Here is a 14,603-nt window from a genome sequence, read left to right as displayed (position 1 = left end):
ACACGCTGGCGGGGCCCAGATCAGTCCTGGGGTAAGAGAGCATGACATCCCCTGCAACCAGCGGCGCTGCTCCCCCTTACGCTAAGGCTGCACTTGGCCCTCAGTGAATCTCCTTCCTCAGCCCCCTGCACCGTCCCTGGGGGCCCCAGGTGCTGCTTCAGCTTAGGACCAAACAGGGCCTAGGCTCCAGGAGACCCTGGCTTCCCCCAGCCCCTGCTGGTGTGCTCCCTCTGCCCTGCTGGAGCCCCCTCAAGGGGCAAGAGGGGTGTTCGGACTCCGGCGCTTGCTCAGGCCTTGGCCACACTGAGGAGGTTGGCCCGTTTCGGCTGGGCCGTTGCACAGCTGTTAGGCGGCCATGAGCCATTAGCCGTGAATAATTGATGGGCTGGCCTGACCCAGTCTCATTATAAACAAACAATGGGAAATGAAACAGCGGCTCATTTAAAACTGAGAAAACAAAGTGCATTTCTGTGAACTGTGCTGTTAGCCTGTGGAACTCACTGCCACAGGATGGCATTGAAGCCTGGCGATCAGTGGGATTCAGCAAAAGACTGGACATTTCTGTGGATAATGAGACCATCTGATGGCCCGTTACATGGGGCTGTAACCTCTCCTGCATCCAGCTATGTGCCAACCCCTGACTAGCTCCCCCTTAGTCGGTGGTCCCAGAGCTGCCACGGCAGGTTCGTGCCCTTCCTTTGCAGCAGCTGGTGCTGCCTTCTGGCATAGGGGACGCTGGGCTGGATGGTCTGTGGGCTGACCCGGTCTCTGTTCTGGCAGTGTCTGGCGCAGTTCGTGTGAGGCAGGCAGCCCGGGTGAGGTCCTGCTGGCCCGTACACCAGTGCAACTCCGCTGGCTTCTCTGGGGGTCACTGCAGATTGACGCTGATGCTGCTGAAGGTGGGCTCTGGCCCCGCTTCTGTAGCTAAACCCAGCAGATCCCCCTCTCTGGGGGGCGCGGGCTCCGCGGGGAGCTGGGTCCCTCTCCCCAGACCAGCCCCACTGGAGGGAAGGCTGGAAACACCCCCGTTCCGGAAGCGTTGGCACCCACTCATGGGCAGGGCAGAGAGGAGCCGGGCGCAGCGTCCTGCTCCAGGCCTGGAAAGCTCCTGGGGTACAGCTGGGCCACCCTGTCCCCGGCATGGGGGGCACGAAGGAGTTAAGTACCGAAGCTGACAGAACCGGCCTGCTGGATGAGCAGAGAGCCGTGGTGCATCAGCCTTTCGTCTGGGGAGCAGAAGCCTGGCAGCAGCAAAAGGGTTAATGCCTTTGATCTGCTCGCGAGCGTGTTGCCCATGCTGAGCGGGAGCTGTGCGCCCGCTGGATGCTAACGAGTTCCCAGCACACAGGCCTGGCGAGGCAAGAATTAACGAGCAATAGAAATTCCATTTGATTGGACCCGCCTGGAGCAGGGGGATGTGAAGGGCCCAGTGCAGGGGGGAGGAGAGACCCCGGCGCTCGGGGCGGGGGCAGGATGGGGAGCCGGCAGCGGACGATTTCAGACGCCAGCTGGGAGGGAGGCAAAGTCCTGCCTTGCTCCCTGCTTGGCACCAGGCAGGGGACGGGCGGAGACCCGCCGTGGGCGCAGGGGCACAGAGCGCCGGCACGGAGGGTAATGCCAGGGGAAGGGAGGCATCTCACTGGCTCTGCAGTCAGGGCCTGATCCTCACCTGCCCCGCGTTTGGGGTAGGGGACGAGGCGGGAGCACCCTGTGCTCCAGCAATTGCTGACCGCCCCTGGAGGGCTGCCAGGCCAGGAGCTCGGTCCAGGCAGTGCCCAGGATGCAAGGGAGCTAGAGGTGGCCCAGAGCCATCTTTGTGTGTGTGGCAGGACCCGGGATCTGGTACTTCAGAGCCTGGCTTTCAGAATTAGGGGCTTGCAAAGGGCGGGTGTGATCCCCCGCTGCAGTCAACCCGGGATTCACACCCACGGCCTCCTGCCCGTGCAGACGGGATTGCACTCGCTGGCTGGGCTCACGGCCGCCCGTGCCCCGCTGGAACGCCAGCACCCTGAGATCCCGCAGGAGCTGTCACCACCTCCCCTGCGGGCGCGCTGCAACCAGGGTCTCCAAGCACGCCCAGCGCTGCGCTTTCGGGAAGCTGGGGGCCAGCGTGCCGCAGATTGCTCCGGCCCAGCCCCCCGCTGCGGACTCTGGAAGCGATGGTTTGTGCCTGGCACCAGTGACCCATCCCGCTGGGCTAAGGTGGAGTCTGTGACGTGCCTGCCCTGACGTGCTGTTTGGGGGGCGGGGGACTGCTCATGGGGCTGCTCTGCACGACTCGGTTAACGGGACCCTTTGCCCCGGCTCTGGGCGTCCTGCGCAGGCTGCGTGCAGCGCTGTGGGTGCGGGTGCGTGGGAAATCCCGCCGTTCCTGCTCTGGGCCCCGCAGGTCTCTCAGCTCCGCCCGCCAGGGGGCAGGGGGTGTACGCCCATCTTGGGGTGCTGGGGGGGTTACTGGCCCCAGCCCTCCCTCAAGGGAACCTTCCCGTCACTCCCAGTGCTGTGTGTAGGGGGGCTGGGCGGGGGCCGGGGAGGAGCAGGGCTGGGCCGTGGCCCCTGGAGCCACCAGCTGCGGGGGAGCGCGCGTTGCTGTCTGAAGGGCTGGCCCAGCCACTGTGGTCCCCCAGGAGCTGAGCATGTCTGAGATGCTGAGCCCTGGGACTGCGGGGAGGGAGGTTGTGAGTCCGTGTGGGCCTGGGGTCGGCATGGGCCTGGGGCGCTGGCCTGGGGTCGGGGTGGCCGGGGGAAAGGAGCACTGGCCTGGGGTCAGCATGGTCAGGGGGTGGGCACTGGCCTGGGGTCAGCGTGGTCAGGGAGTGGGCACTGGCCTGGGGTCAGCGTGGTCAGGGGATGGGCGCTGGCCTGGGGTCGCTGTGGCCGGGGGAAGGAGCACTGGCCTGGGGTCAGCGTGGTCAGGGGGTGGGCGCTGGCCTGGGATCGGGGTGGCCCGGGGGAAGGAGCACTGGCCTGGGGTCAGCATGGTCAGGGGGTGGGCACTGGCCTGGGGTCAGGGTGGTCAGGGGGTGGGCGCTGGCCTGGGGTCGCTGTGGCCGGGGGAAGGAGCACTGGCCTGGGGTCAGCATGGTCAGGGGGTGGGCACTGGCCTGGGGTCAGGGTGATCAGGGGGTGGGCGCTGGCCTGGGGTCGCTGTGGCCGGGGGGTTCGGCGTTGCCGGAGGGGCTCTCCATGGAGCTGTGACACTGATGTGCCCAGTGGGGATCTGGCCCCTGATTTCAGGGGATGGGGAGGGGAGCCCGCCAGGCCCAGCCGCCCAGCACTGGGAGACGGGGTGTGGGGAACTCCATGCCACGAGGAGACGTCTCGCAGTTGAGGCCAGGTCTCTGCTGCCCGGCCGGCAGCCAGCGGGGATCAGAGAATGCAGGGCCCAGGCCGCCAGGCTGCAATTACCTCCCCGCTGCACCCTGCTGTAATCCCGCCGGCGGCCCAGCGCCCGCTCTCCAAACAAGGCTCAATCAGGTTAAAGTGTGAAGGCAGGATTAGCCCGGAGCCGGAGCTGTGGTAACAGCCCTGCCTGGCCTCGCCTGCCGCTCGCCGCGGGGGCCGGAGATTAACCCTGCCTGCTTTGTCTGCTGGAGTGGGCTCCCCGCCGGGAAGCCGTGTCCTAGTGAAGTTATCCATTGCTGCCCCGCTGAGTGCCAGGCCGGGCAGCGCGCTGGGGGCTGCAGGCTTCCCCGTGACGCCCCGACCAAGATCTGCCGCGGAGCCGGGCAGCACAGGGCTTTATCCTGCGGCCGCAGCCCAGCAGCGAGCGGACGGGGCAGCACCCTCGGGCAGGCAGCTCAGCACAGAGGGAAGCTGCAGGATGTGGCCCAGCTCTGCTCTCGCCAGGGAGCTGCATGTCCCAGCGCAGGGCAGGATGTGCTGTCGTCCCCCCGGGCACTGCAAGTGGATCTGGGCCCACGCGCCTCGCCCACGCTCACATGCACAGAGTCTGTGGTACGCCTGAGTCCCGGCCTTCTCTGAGAGGCCTGACCCCGCAGGACCCCACCGAGCCCCCTGGAGCAGCCCCTCTGGGGGACATGGCCTCTGCTGCCCGGCAGGGAGCGCTGGGAACGGGCCGGAGGGCCCCAGCAGTCAGAATAGAGGCTGTGGGGGGCTGAGCTGGTGCCTGCAGCCCAGCCGTGCTGCGGTGCCGGCCATTGGCTGAGCGTGGGATGGGGCCTGTGCACGGGGCAGACGGGAACCCCCAGTGTCCCTGCAGGGGTCGCCCCGGCCGTGGGGCCGGGAATTCGGCCCCCAGATCTGAGCCCTGCCTGGCGTCTAGTGCGTGGGGGGCGCGTGGCCTGGGCAGCCTCACAGCTTGTGGCAAAGCAGCCGGGGGCACACGAGCCGCCCCGGGGAGAGGCTGCAGCCCCTCCCTGCCAGAGTCTCGCTGGGAGGTTTCGCTGCCCACCCAGCCAGCGCCGGGGATTAGCCGGATGTTCAGGGCAATGAATTGTCACAGCTCCCTGGTGGCCAGAGCAGGGAGGCTGCTGCTCTCCTTCCCAGGCAGCTGCCGGCCAAGCGCCCTTCCAAGGCATGTCTGCTGGAAGGGTTATTTAGCACACGTGTCACAGCAGCGCCCGGGGGCCCGCTCAGGATCAGGCCTCATCGCTGCACAGACCCCCCGGAATTACAGACTTGCCACAGACTCAAGGCGGGCGGGCAGGGGAGGGAGGTGCCGATGGGCGCACGTTTTCTGGTTCTCCAGTGGGGTTCACAGGCAGGGTCAGGCCATTTGTTGGCGTTTCATACTTTGGATTCCTTCGGCACGGGCACATCGCAGGGGGCTGAGACGTCAGACGTCAGTCTCGGGAGTCAGCCTTTGAGCAAACGCGTGCGGTGGCCTGGAACGGCTGAGTGCCGACGCGCTCAGCACAGTGCTGGCAGTGCCCACTAGGAGGCGATACGCTGCGGCTGGGCCAGTCGGAGCTTGGAGACGGGGCGTGCTAAGGACACAGCGACTGTCTCTGGAGGTCAAAGAGAAGGCGGGAGGGGGTGTGAATAGAGCTGGGTGGGAAGTGATATTTTCTGTGCAAAAAATGCATTTGAAACAAAACATTTTCTTCTTCCTCATATAACTGAAAACTTTGGGAAAGAAATGAAATCAGGGAAGAAAAGGAAAGCAGCAAGGAACAAGCCCTTTCATTTACAATAAAAGGCCCACTTTTCCTCACGCGATTCCCGCGGGGGAAGTGTTTGTGGGGCGAGCTGTGCTGGACTCTGGAGGGGTCTGCAGTGTCTCCGGTCTGGGGCTCCGTATTACCCTGACTCCTCTCATTCGTCAGTATTCCCCAGGGCGCAAAGGCTGAAGGAACTGGGTATGTTTAGCCTGGAAGAGAAGAGATTGCAGGGGAACATGAGAGCCTTCGAACACTTGAAAGGCTGCCCTCAAAAAGAGGGAGACAGGTCGTTCTCTCTTGCCACAGAGGGCATGACGAGGCAACTCGCTTGAACTCCAGCACAGCAGATTTAGATTCAATCTCAGGAAAAGCTTCCCACCTGCCAGAGCAGTAGGACAGGGGAACAGACGCCTGGGGACTTCACAAGCTATCTGGCTTGGATGGTTTAGACCCAATAACTCCTGCATCTCGGCAGGGGGTTAGACGAGGTGAGCCCTGTGATCCTGTCTACACCCGTGGCTCTGTCGTTTATTGGACCGAGGGCTGTTGGTGAGAGAGACGAGCCCCCACCCCAGGTCCCCGGGCTCTTCTTTGGGGGGACGAGGTAATTTACCCAGGTTTGTCCCCACAGCTCCAGGACAGCCTGTCAGCGCCACCCCCTGGGCAGAACATGAACTGCAGGTCAGCGCTCACAGAGCTAGAAGGCCCTTTAAAACCCCACCTGGGCCCGTGGCCGGTTGGTGCGAGGCCCAGGGCCCGGCTCTCCAAAGGGCTCCGATGTGTCAAAAGAGCTTTTTCCTCTGACTTCCCTGCCACTGCCCCGGCATCCTGCCCGCCCCGCGTGTGTCCCTGAGAGCTGCTCGCGGCCGGCCAAGGGCTCGCTGGGCCTGCGGGCGCCCCCCTGCAGCCAGAGCCCTGAACACCCGGCTACTCTGGGGCAGGGGCCCCTCTGCTCTGGCCCCATGTCCCCCACGCTGGATTTGCCTCCTTGTGCAGCCTGGATTGGCTCTCGGAGCTGAAGGCCAGTCTTCCCCCCTGCGTCACTGCTGGGGGACCGAGGCCGCCTGCCCCTCTCTCCTTGGGAGACCTGCTGCCTCCTAGTCCCAGGGAAGCTGTGCCTGGCAAGGCCCTTTGCAAATTCATCCTCAGGGCAGGACCATCGTTCCTGTTGTACTGATGGGGAAACTGAGGCAGAGCGCCTCTCCCTCAGCGCACAGCCTGGATGATTGGCGACGTCCCAGGAGGGGCGGGCGCTGATTCTGGGTCACATGGCCTAGGGACAGTGCAGGCCAATCAGGCTCCCTTTCAGGTTGGTTTTCTTAACGTGTCCCATCCAGATCCATTCGGACATGCCCTGCTCCGGCTCCATGCAGCTCCACCTCACCCTTAGCCATCCCGGGCCAGCGTTCATCCTGGCCGCGAGCCCGGGGAGGCTGCAGGCGCCCCTGTTCCTCCATCCCCTGGTTCCCTGGGAGGCCAGGACAGAGTCTTCTGTGGAAACAACTTTCCAAGTCACTGGCTGCTCAGGGCCTGGGCCCAGCCCCACTGGCTCTCTCCTGACCTACAGCAGGGCTGTCTGTCTGTCCATCTCCGCCTGGCTGACCCACGAGCAGCAGAGAGCTTCAGAGCCGCTCGGAGGGAGCTAGCGCTCTACGTTGGGGCTGGTGAGATCCGCGCCCTAAGGGGCTTAGCAGCCGTAATGCCCCCTCTCCTGATTTCTTTTGGGACCCGCTCCCCTCCAGATGGTTGGGCTGGGAGTGGCTGCTGGGGCCACAGGCCCTTCCTGGCTGCAGGGAAGCTGCTCCACGTTTCCTCTTTGGTTTGGATTTAAAGCGCTGCCTGCCGGGGGTGCCAGTCCCAGCCCGCAGGGGTCAGGACTGCGGGAGGAGTGGAGTCTCCCCGTGATCCCCCTGGGTGTCTCTGCCTCTCACTGGCTCTCATCCGGTCAGTGCTGCCCGGCCCCCGCCAGATCTGTGGTTCAGAGTCAAGCCTGGGAGAATTCAGTTCCGATTAGCGTGACCGGGTGGTGTCCGTGTGCTCTGGAATCTGGATCCCATTGCATGGGATGGCTCTTGGCCAGCTTCCTGCCGAGGGCTGCCCACGGCTCTGCCCACGTGTTCCTGGTGCCCCTGCCAGCCAGGACAGAGCAGCTCCTGCCCTGGGGCCATTCGCTGGTGTCTGCACTGAGCCCTGAATGGGCTTTGGTGCATATGGGATTGAGCCAGAGCCCAGGGGACTCTCAGCCAGCCAGTAAAACAGAGGTTTTATTAGACGACAGGAACATGGTCTAACACAGAGCTTGTAGGTGCAGAGAACAGGACCCCTCAGCTGGGTCCATTTTGGGGGGCCGTGAGCCAGACAACCCCGTCTGCCCTTCACTCCATGTCCCAGCCAGCCCCAAACTGAAACTCCCTCCAGCCCCTCCTCCTCTGGGCTTTGTCCCTTTCCTGGGCCAGGAGGTCACCTGATTCCTTTGGTCTCCAACCCTTTAGCTCTCACCTTGCAGGGGGGAAGGGCCCAGGCCATCAGTTGCCAGGAAACAGGGTGTCGGCCCTTTTCTGTGTCCAGACCCCTGCACACACCTGCCCTCTAGGCTCTGCAAGGCTCATACACCCTTATCGCACCCCCTAGATACTTAAGAACTGCCTAGGGGAAACTGAGGCACCCCCACACTATTCAGAGGAAACATTAAGAACAGTCCCGCTTCATCACACAGGGTTACCTGCAGCGACCCCCCATCGGCGTAGGTGGATCCCACCCTGGAGCACTGCAGTGTAGACGTAGCACAAGAGACAGGAGCCAGGTGGAGGGACGAATTCTGCCATCCGCCTGCCAGCGCCCGCCCCAGGCCTTCGGGCAGCATAATGGCAGAATTAACCTACCTCACTGCAGCGTAGCCTGGCCCGGAGAGTCCTGGGGGAGCCCCTGTGTCAGTCCGGGGGTCACACGGGAAGCCCCAAATTCCCCGAGCCCCCTAAAGCAGGAGGTGATACTCTGTGGTGTGCTAGGCAGGTCCAGGGGTCGCAGGCCCCAGCTATCACACTGATCGCTAATGCTGAATGCTGCCGGCTAGGAAGGCGCTGTCCCTGCCCCATGGCCTGGCGATAGCAGCCGCGGGCACTGAGCTGACCCGACGCGTCCCGGTTCCCCCCGGCACCTGCCCCACTCACAGGGAGGGAATGTCGCTTTCAGGGCTTCGCTGATTTCGCCGCCCACGTTTTGTTTCCCCAGGGACCTGAGCGAGAACCTCCTCCAGGCTGTGCCGAGGAAAGCCTTCCGCGGAGCCACCGACCTGAAGAACCTGTGAGTGGCCGTGGTCCAGCCCTCCTCTGGCCCGGCTCCTCTTCTCCTCCGGGATGGGCCACGGAACTGGGTCAGGGGCTCCCCGGTGCTTTGCTCCAGGATCACGCACGCTGGGGGTGCTGGAGCGTGGGGAGTCCAGCTGGGGAAGGGCGGGTCTCTGGATGCAGACAGCCGTGAGTCCCTGGGGCGTCCCGTGCTCTGCTGCTCCCCAGGGATGCAGACGGCCGAGCGCTGCACCGCCCGGCCCTTCCCACCCTCTGCAGTGGGAGCGCACAGGGCAGCAGGACGCCCCAGCAGCCTGCCCCCTCTGCCTGCCGTGACCGATGGCACATGGTGCCGGGCAGCAAGGGGCAGGATGATCCACCAAGCGTGGCAACGAGGGGGGCTCAGCCCCGGAGAGCCACGTCTCCATGGCACGGGGGCAGCCCCTGGGCAAAGCCCCGGGCTCACAGCCAGGATGCATGGTGGTGCCCAGGGTCTCCAGCCCTGCCCTGGGGCACACCTGGGGCAATATCTGCTTAGTTCAGGCCAGGAGGGGGCCCCATGGGGGCAGATATTGCGTAAGCCTCCCACACAGCTCTGCCAGCGCCCCTCACTCCCAACCCGCAGCCCCTGCTGTGGCTGTTCTGGGCTCCCCCCAGCTCGGCCGGTGCCCCTCACTCCCGACCCGCAGCCCCTGCTATCCCAGCTTTGGGCTCCCCCAGCTCGGCCAGTGCCCCTCACTCCCGACCTGCAGCCCCTGCTGTGGCTGTTCTGGGCTCCCCCCAGCTCGGCCGGTGCCCCTCACTCCCGACCCGCAGCCCCTGCTATCCCAGCTTTGGGCTCCCCCAGCTCGGCCAGTGCCCCTCACTCCCGACCTGCAGCCCCTGCTGTGGCTGTTCTGGGCTCCCCCCAGCTCAGCCGGTGCCCCTCACTCCCGACCCGCAGCCCCTGCTATCCCGGCTCTGGGCTCCCCCCAGCTCGGCCGGTGCCCCTCACTCCCGACCCGCAGCCCCTGCTATCCCGGCTCTGGGCTCCCCCCAGCTCGGCCGGTGCCCCTCACTCCCGACCCGCAGCCCCTGCTATCCCGGCTCTGGGCTCCCCCCAGCTCGGCCGGTGCCCCTCACTCCCGACCCGCAGCCCCTGCTATCCCGGCTCTGGGCTCCCCCAGCTCGGCTGGTGCCCCTCATTCCCGACCCGCAGCCCCTGCTATCCCGGCTCTGGGCTCCCCCCAGCTCGGCCGGTGCCCCTCACTCCCGACCTGCAGCCCCTGCTGTGGCTGTTCTGGGCCCTGACATTCCTCTGCCCAGCTCAGGGCGCCGGCCCAGCCTGCAGACTGTCCTGGGGCCTGGAGTCTGTTCGGCAAAGCTGGGTCCCCTTTTGTTGTGCAGGCAGCTGGACAAGAACCAGATCAGCTGTATCGAGGACGGGGCGTTCCGCGCGCTGCGGGGCCTGGAGGTTCTGTAAGTGGGGCGGGCACGGGGCATGGGGCACGGGATTCGGAGCCGTGAGTTCGGCTGTCCTGGGGGGGAGGGGGGCTCCCACCTGCCCGGCCTCCAGGCGCCAGCTCCGGGAACAGGCTGTCTGGGGGTGGCCAGCCTGGCCAAGCCTCGCTGAGCAAACCGGGGCTCAGCCCAAGCCCCAGTCGCCAGCAGCACAGAGCTGGGGGGGGGGATCAGCCCCAAGTGCGGGCAGCAGGGGGCACGGAGCTGGGGGGTCAGGAACTCCCTGGCCCTGGGCACCTCTGCCCTCTCACAGCCCGTGTGAGCCCTGCCCCAGTGCCTGCCCCCTCCCCGGCCCCCTGCACTCGCCCGAGAGCCTCTCAGAGCCAGAGCCAAGTGGCTCCTCCTAGCCACTCGGACCCGTCTGTGCATCTGTCTGTTTGCCTGGGGGTCCCCGCTGGGAGGGGGGCTCTGGCTGGTCTGTCCCAGCGGGGGGACACGTGGGGGGGGGCGGGCTCTGGCTGGTCTGTCCCGGCGGGGGGACACGTGGGGGGGGACGGGCTCTGGCTGGTCTGTCCCGGCGGGGGGACACGTGGGGGGGGGCCTCTGGCTGGTCTGTCCCAGCGGGGGGACATGTGGGGGGGGGCGGGCTCTGGCTGGTCTGTCCCGGCGGGGGGACACGTGGGGGGGGACGGGCTCTGGCTGGTCTGTCCCGGCGGGGGGACACGTGGGGGGGGCGGGCTCTGGCTGGTCTGTCCCGGCGGGGGGGGCCCTGACCCGTCTCCGTCGCCTCCTGCAGGACACTGAACAACAACAACATCAGCGCCATCCCCGTGTCCAGCTTCAACCACATGCCCAGACTCCGGACCTTGTGAGTACGGGGGGGGCTGGGGGGCGGGCGGGGGGGCTGGAGCAGGGTGCACAGTGGGGGGCTGAGGGCCATTGAACCAGGCTGTAACCCCTGGATATGGTGGAACCCAGTCAAGCCAGGGGGCACTGCAGCCCCCCCACACTCCCGCACCCCTAATCCCAGCACCTGTGGGGGCAGGTGGTCCCGGGGATGGGTGGAGGGCAGGGCCCCGGGGCTGGGCTGGACATGGGGGGGGAAGCTGGCCGGGGGGACGTGCTGCTGCCTCCAACCCAGCGCGTTGCAGAAGCTTTTGGCCCCCCCTTTGTTCCCACGCTCTGGTGCTGCCTGCCGCAGCTCAGCCATTGCCCCTCCCGGGGTCCCCGCGCGCCCCTGGAGCTGGGGCCGTGGCCCTGGGGGGCTGGACCTGGGGGGCTGGGGCCGTGTGCTCTGGGGGGCTGGACCTGGGGGGCTGGGGCTGTGGGCCCTGGGGGACTGGGCTGTGGGCTCTGGGGGGCTGCACCTGGGGTCTGGGCTGTGGGCGCTCGGGAGGCCCGGCTGGGGGCTCCGCAGGAGCTGGCAGCCCAGGGACGGGCGGCTGGGGACGTCCCCGCGGGGAGACCCCGACACTGACCCTCTGCCCTTCCCCAGCCGCCTCCACTCCAACCAGCTGTTCTGCGACTGCCACCTGGGCTGGCTCGCGGGGTGGCTGCGCCAGCGCCCCACCATCGGGCTCTTCACGCAGTGCGCCGGGCCCCCCCCCCTCCGCGGCGCCAGCCTGCCCGAGCTCCAGAAACACGAGTTCAGCTGCTCAGGTCAGGGGGCTGCTGTGGCCTTGGGGGGCCTGCCTGGGCGGGGGTCTGGGCTGGGGGGGCCCTGCCTGGGGGGGTGTCTGGCTTGCGGGGGGCTCTGCCTGGGGGGAGGGAGCTGCTCTGGGCTGCCGGGGGGCTGGTGCCCTGGGAGGTGAGGTGAGGGTGAGGCCGCGTCTCCGCCCGGCCCAGCACCAGCCGCGCCCTCGAGCTCCCTGCCCCTGCCCAGGCCGTGTCCCCGTCTCACTCGGCCGCTGCTCTGCTTCCCCGGCAGGACAAACGGACGCCTCCCACGCCCAGGTCTGCAGCCTCTCGTCCGGCTCCTGCCCCGCCATGTGCACCTGCAGCAACAGCGTGGTGGACTGCCGCGGCAAGGGGCTGACGGCCATCCCCGCCAACCTGCCCGAGGGCATGACAGAGATGTGAGTGCGCCAGTGCCCCCCACCGGACCCCCAGCAGCCCCACGGCGACACAGGGCGCGGCAGCTGGGCCCAGCCCCGCCCCCAGGGGACAGGGCCGGGGACGGCTCTGCAGGGCCGGGTGGGGCTGAGGGAGCAGACCCGCCTGTGTCCGCCGGGCGCCGGGCATCCTGCTCGCCCAGGGAGCCCCCGGCAGACACCCAGGGAGCCCCCGGCAGACACCGACCTGGCGTCGGCGCACAACAGGCCGGCTCCCGATGGCGGCCAGGGCCATGCCAGGCGTGTCACGTCCCGCGTGTGGCCCCCGCCTGCCGCCTGGGAAAGGAGTCGCTCGTCAGGGCAGCCCTCGGCAGCAGGAGGGTGGTGCCGCTAGCCAGGCTGGAGCCGGCCCTTGGACAAACCCATTGCCCCGGTGTAACGAGGCTGGTTCTGGCGGGACCCCACTGAGAGGGCCAATTTGGACAAACTGCTCAGAGCAGGGCAGTCACAGCCCTAGGCTGGGGTTTCTGTGCACACCGAGGCAAACCAAACCAGCCAGACAGAGAGGACTTTGGTCTCACCCCACTGGTTAACCACAAGTCACACAAGCAATTCCCCCTGGACACTCCAGTTTCCCAGTATCACCATCCGTGCCACTCGTTATGGGGACAGATGGTTATGAAAACCAACACCCCAGTAAAAGAGAAAAGGTTCTCTCCATCCCAAAGGACCAAGCCCCAGACCCAGGTGTGATGTTATAATATCTCCTTGAAAGGTGACAGGGCCAGAAAGAGTTAATGAACTCCCAGACTGACCTGACCCCGGCCGAACTTGAAAGACTGGTTAGGAGGAGATGGAAATGGAGAGAGCTGGGAAATGCAGCCGGCATGGTGAGAGAGAGAAGGGGAGCTGTGTGCTCAGGGCTTGTGATGTCAGCAAACGAGGCTTGGCTATGGCTATGGCTTTGATTCAAAGATCGAAAAAGGAGGATTAATATTTAGGAAGACACTTGAGTGACATAGTATTGTTGTCTATGTGCCTCTTTGAAGGTTGTGGTAACCTGTGTCTGAACTGTTAATGGGTAAATGACCCTGTGCTAATTGCCAGGGTGTTTGGGAGAAGGAAAGTGAAGCCGATTGTCTTCTCAGGCCAAGAGGCTGCTGGAAATGTATAAAAACCCTGGGGCATGGTCCTTCTTCATCTCAAATCTGCTTTGGGTTTCAAGAAGGGGAAACCCTGAGCCATGAAGATTGAGATCCCCAGTCGCTGATTGGAGTCACCCTGAATATGGACATTGGACTGTAACCTGTGGACTATTTCTAAAAGGACTTTTGGCCACTACACACTCACCATCTCTGCCATGTACCTGGACCTCAAGAACTGAACTCAAGTCTGCCTGTATATTGATCTTTCAGGCAACTCTCTCTCTTTTCTTTTTAAATAAACGTTAGTTTAGTTAACAAGAATTGGCTCTAGCCTGTATTTTGGGTACGATCTAAGTTATCATTGGACCTGGGAGCGTGGCGGATCCTTTGGGGTTGGAGAATCTTTTCTTTTCTAGGATGAGATAACATGTTCAGTAACCATCCTCGTGTCTGACAGGTGTGTCTGGAGGGGGGCCTGAGGCTGGACGTCTGAGTACCCGGGGAGGTGATGCAGAGGCTGGTTTGGGCTGGTTTGGGAAATCTCAGTGTTGGAATATCCACCAGCGTGTGGGGTTTGTCTGCCCCGGTCTGTTTGCAGTTCACCCCGATTGAGTGACCTCAACTGGCTCCCACGGGCAGCACCGTCACCCCAGGTCAATGTACAAATCAGATCTTACCCACCAATCACGCTGTTGCCAATCCTTCAGCATCTAAAATCTAAAGGTTTATTCAGAAAAGGAAAAGGAGAGAGATGAGAGCTAGAAGTGGTGAAATGGAATCAATGACAGACAGCAATGGCAAAGTTCTTGGTTCAGGTTTGTAGCAGTGATGGAATAAACAGCAGTTTCAAATCCAGTCTCTGGAGAACATCCCCAGCTGGGGTGGATCTTTCAGTCCTTGGTTCAAAGCTTCAGTGCAGCAAAGTCCCTCCAGAGGTCAGAAGCAGGATTGAAGACAAGATGGAGGAGCTGCAGCAGGTTTTTATAGTCTCTTGCCATGTGGTCTCTGCTTTCTTTGTCCCAAGGACAAGCTGCCCATCCCATGGCCTGGAAAACCCTCAGAGTTCTGTCCATAGGCAGGTCCCTGCACACCTTGCTGAGTCCCAAGGCGTGTCTGCCTTCTCTCAGTGGGTCAGTTGTGTCGCTGATGGTCCTTAATGGGCCATCCAGCAGGCTAGGCAGAGCTGACACAACTTGTCTGGGGTGTCACCCAGAAGCAGAGCATAAGTTTGAAATAGAGACAGTACAGAGCCAAGATTCATAACTTCAACTACGAAATGATACCCACATACAGATCGCATAATCCTAACCAGCAAACCATAATCTCGCCTTAGACACCTCATTTGACCCCCTTTATACAAGATTTGGTGCCACTCCAGGACTTTGATTGTGATCTATACAGATTATGTCAATAACATCACACCCGGTTTCCCGACGACCCCCCCCCCCCCGGGGGGGCAGTGGCCCTGCTCGCCGGTTCCCCCAGGACTTCGCCCAAACTGTAACTAGAGCGAATCTCCATCGGGAGCTCCAGCTGAGCCAGCCCAGGGCAAATCCG

General features: G+C 64.2%; 1 protein-coding gene across 1 annotated transcript in view; it reads left to right on the top strand.

Moving 5' to 3' along the window:
* Positions 1-14,603, top strand: part of SLIT1 (slit guidance ligand 1) — a 139,175-nt gene that overhangs the window by 85,371 nt on the left and 39,201 nt on the right. The window contains exons 5-9 of the mRNA XM_037905500.2: positions 8,355-8,426; positions 9,797-9,868; positions 10,647-10,718; positions 11,346-11,509; positions 11,778-11,925. Of these exons, the coding sequence (XP_037761428.2) occupies positions 8,355-8,426; positions 9,797-9,868; positions 10,647-10,718; positions 11,346-11,509; positions 11,778-11,925 (528 nt within the window). The remainder of the gene's footprint in view (positions 1-8,354; positions 8,427-9,796; positions 9,869-10,646; positions 10,719-11,345; positions 11,510-11,777; positions 11,926-14,603) is intronic.

Source organism: Chelonia mydas, chromosome 7, assembly GCF_015237465.2.
Source record: "Chelonia mydas isolate rCheMyd1 chromosome 7, rCheMyd1.pri.v2, whole genome shotgun sequence".
NCBI classification, from domain to species: Eukaryota; Metazoa; Chordata; order Testudines; family Cheloniidae; genus Chelonia; species Chelonia mydas.
Note: the sequence above shows the minus strand (reverse complement) of the source record. Positions and strands in the feature narration are given on the sequence as shown.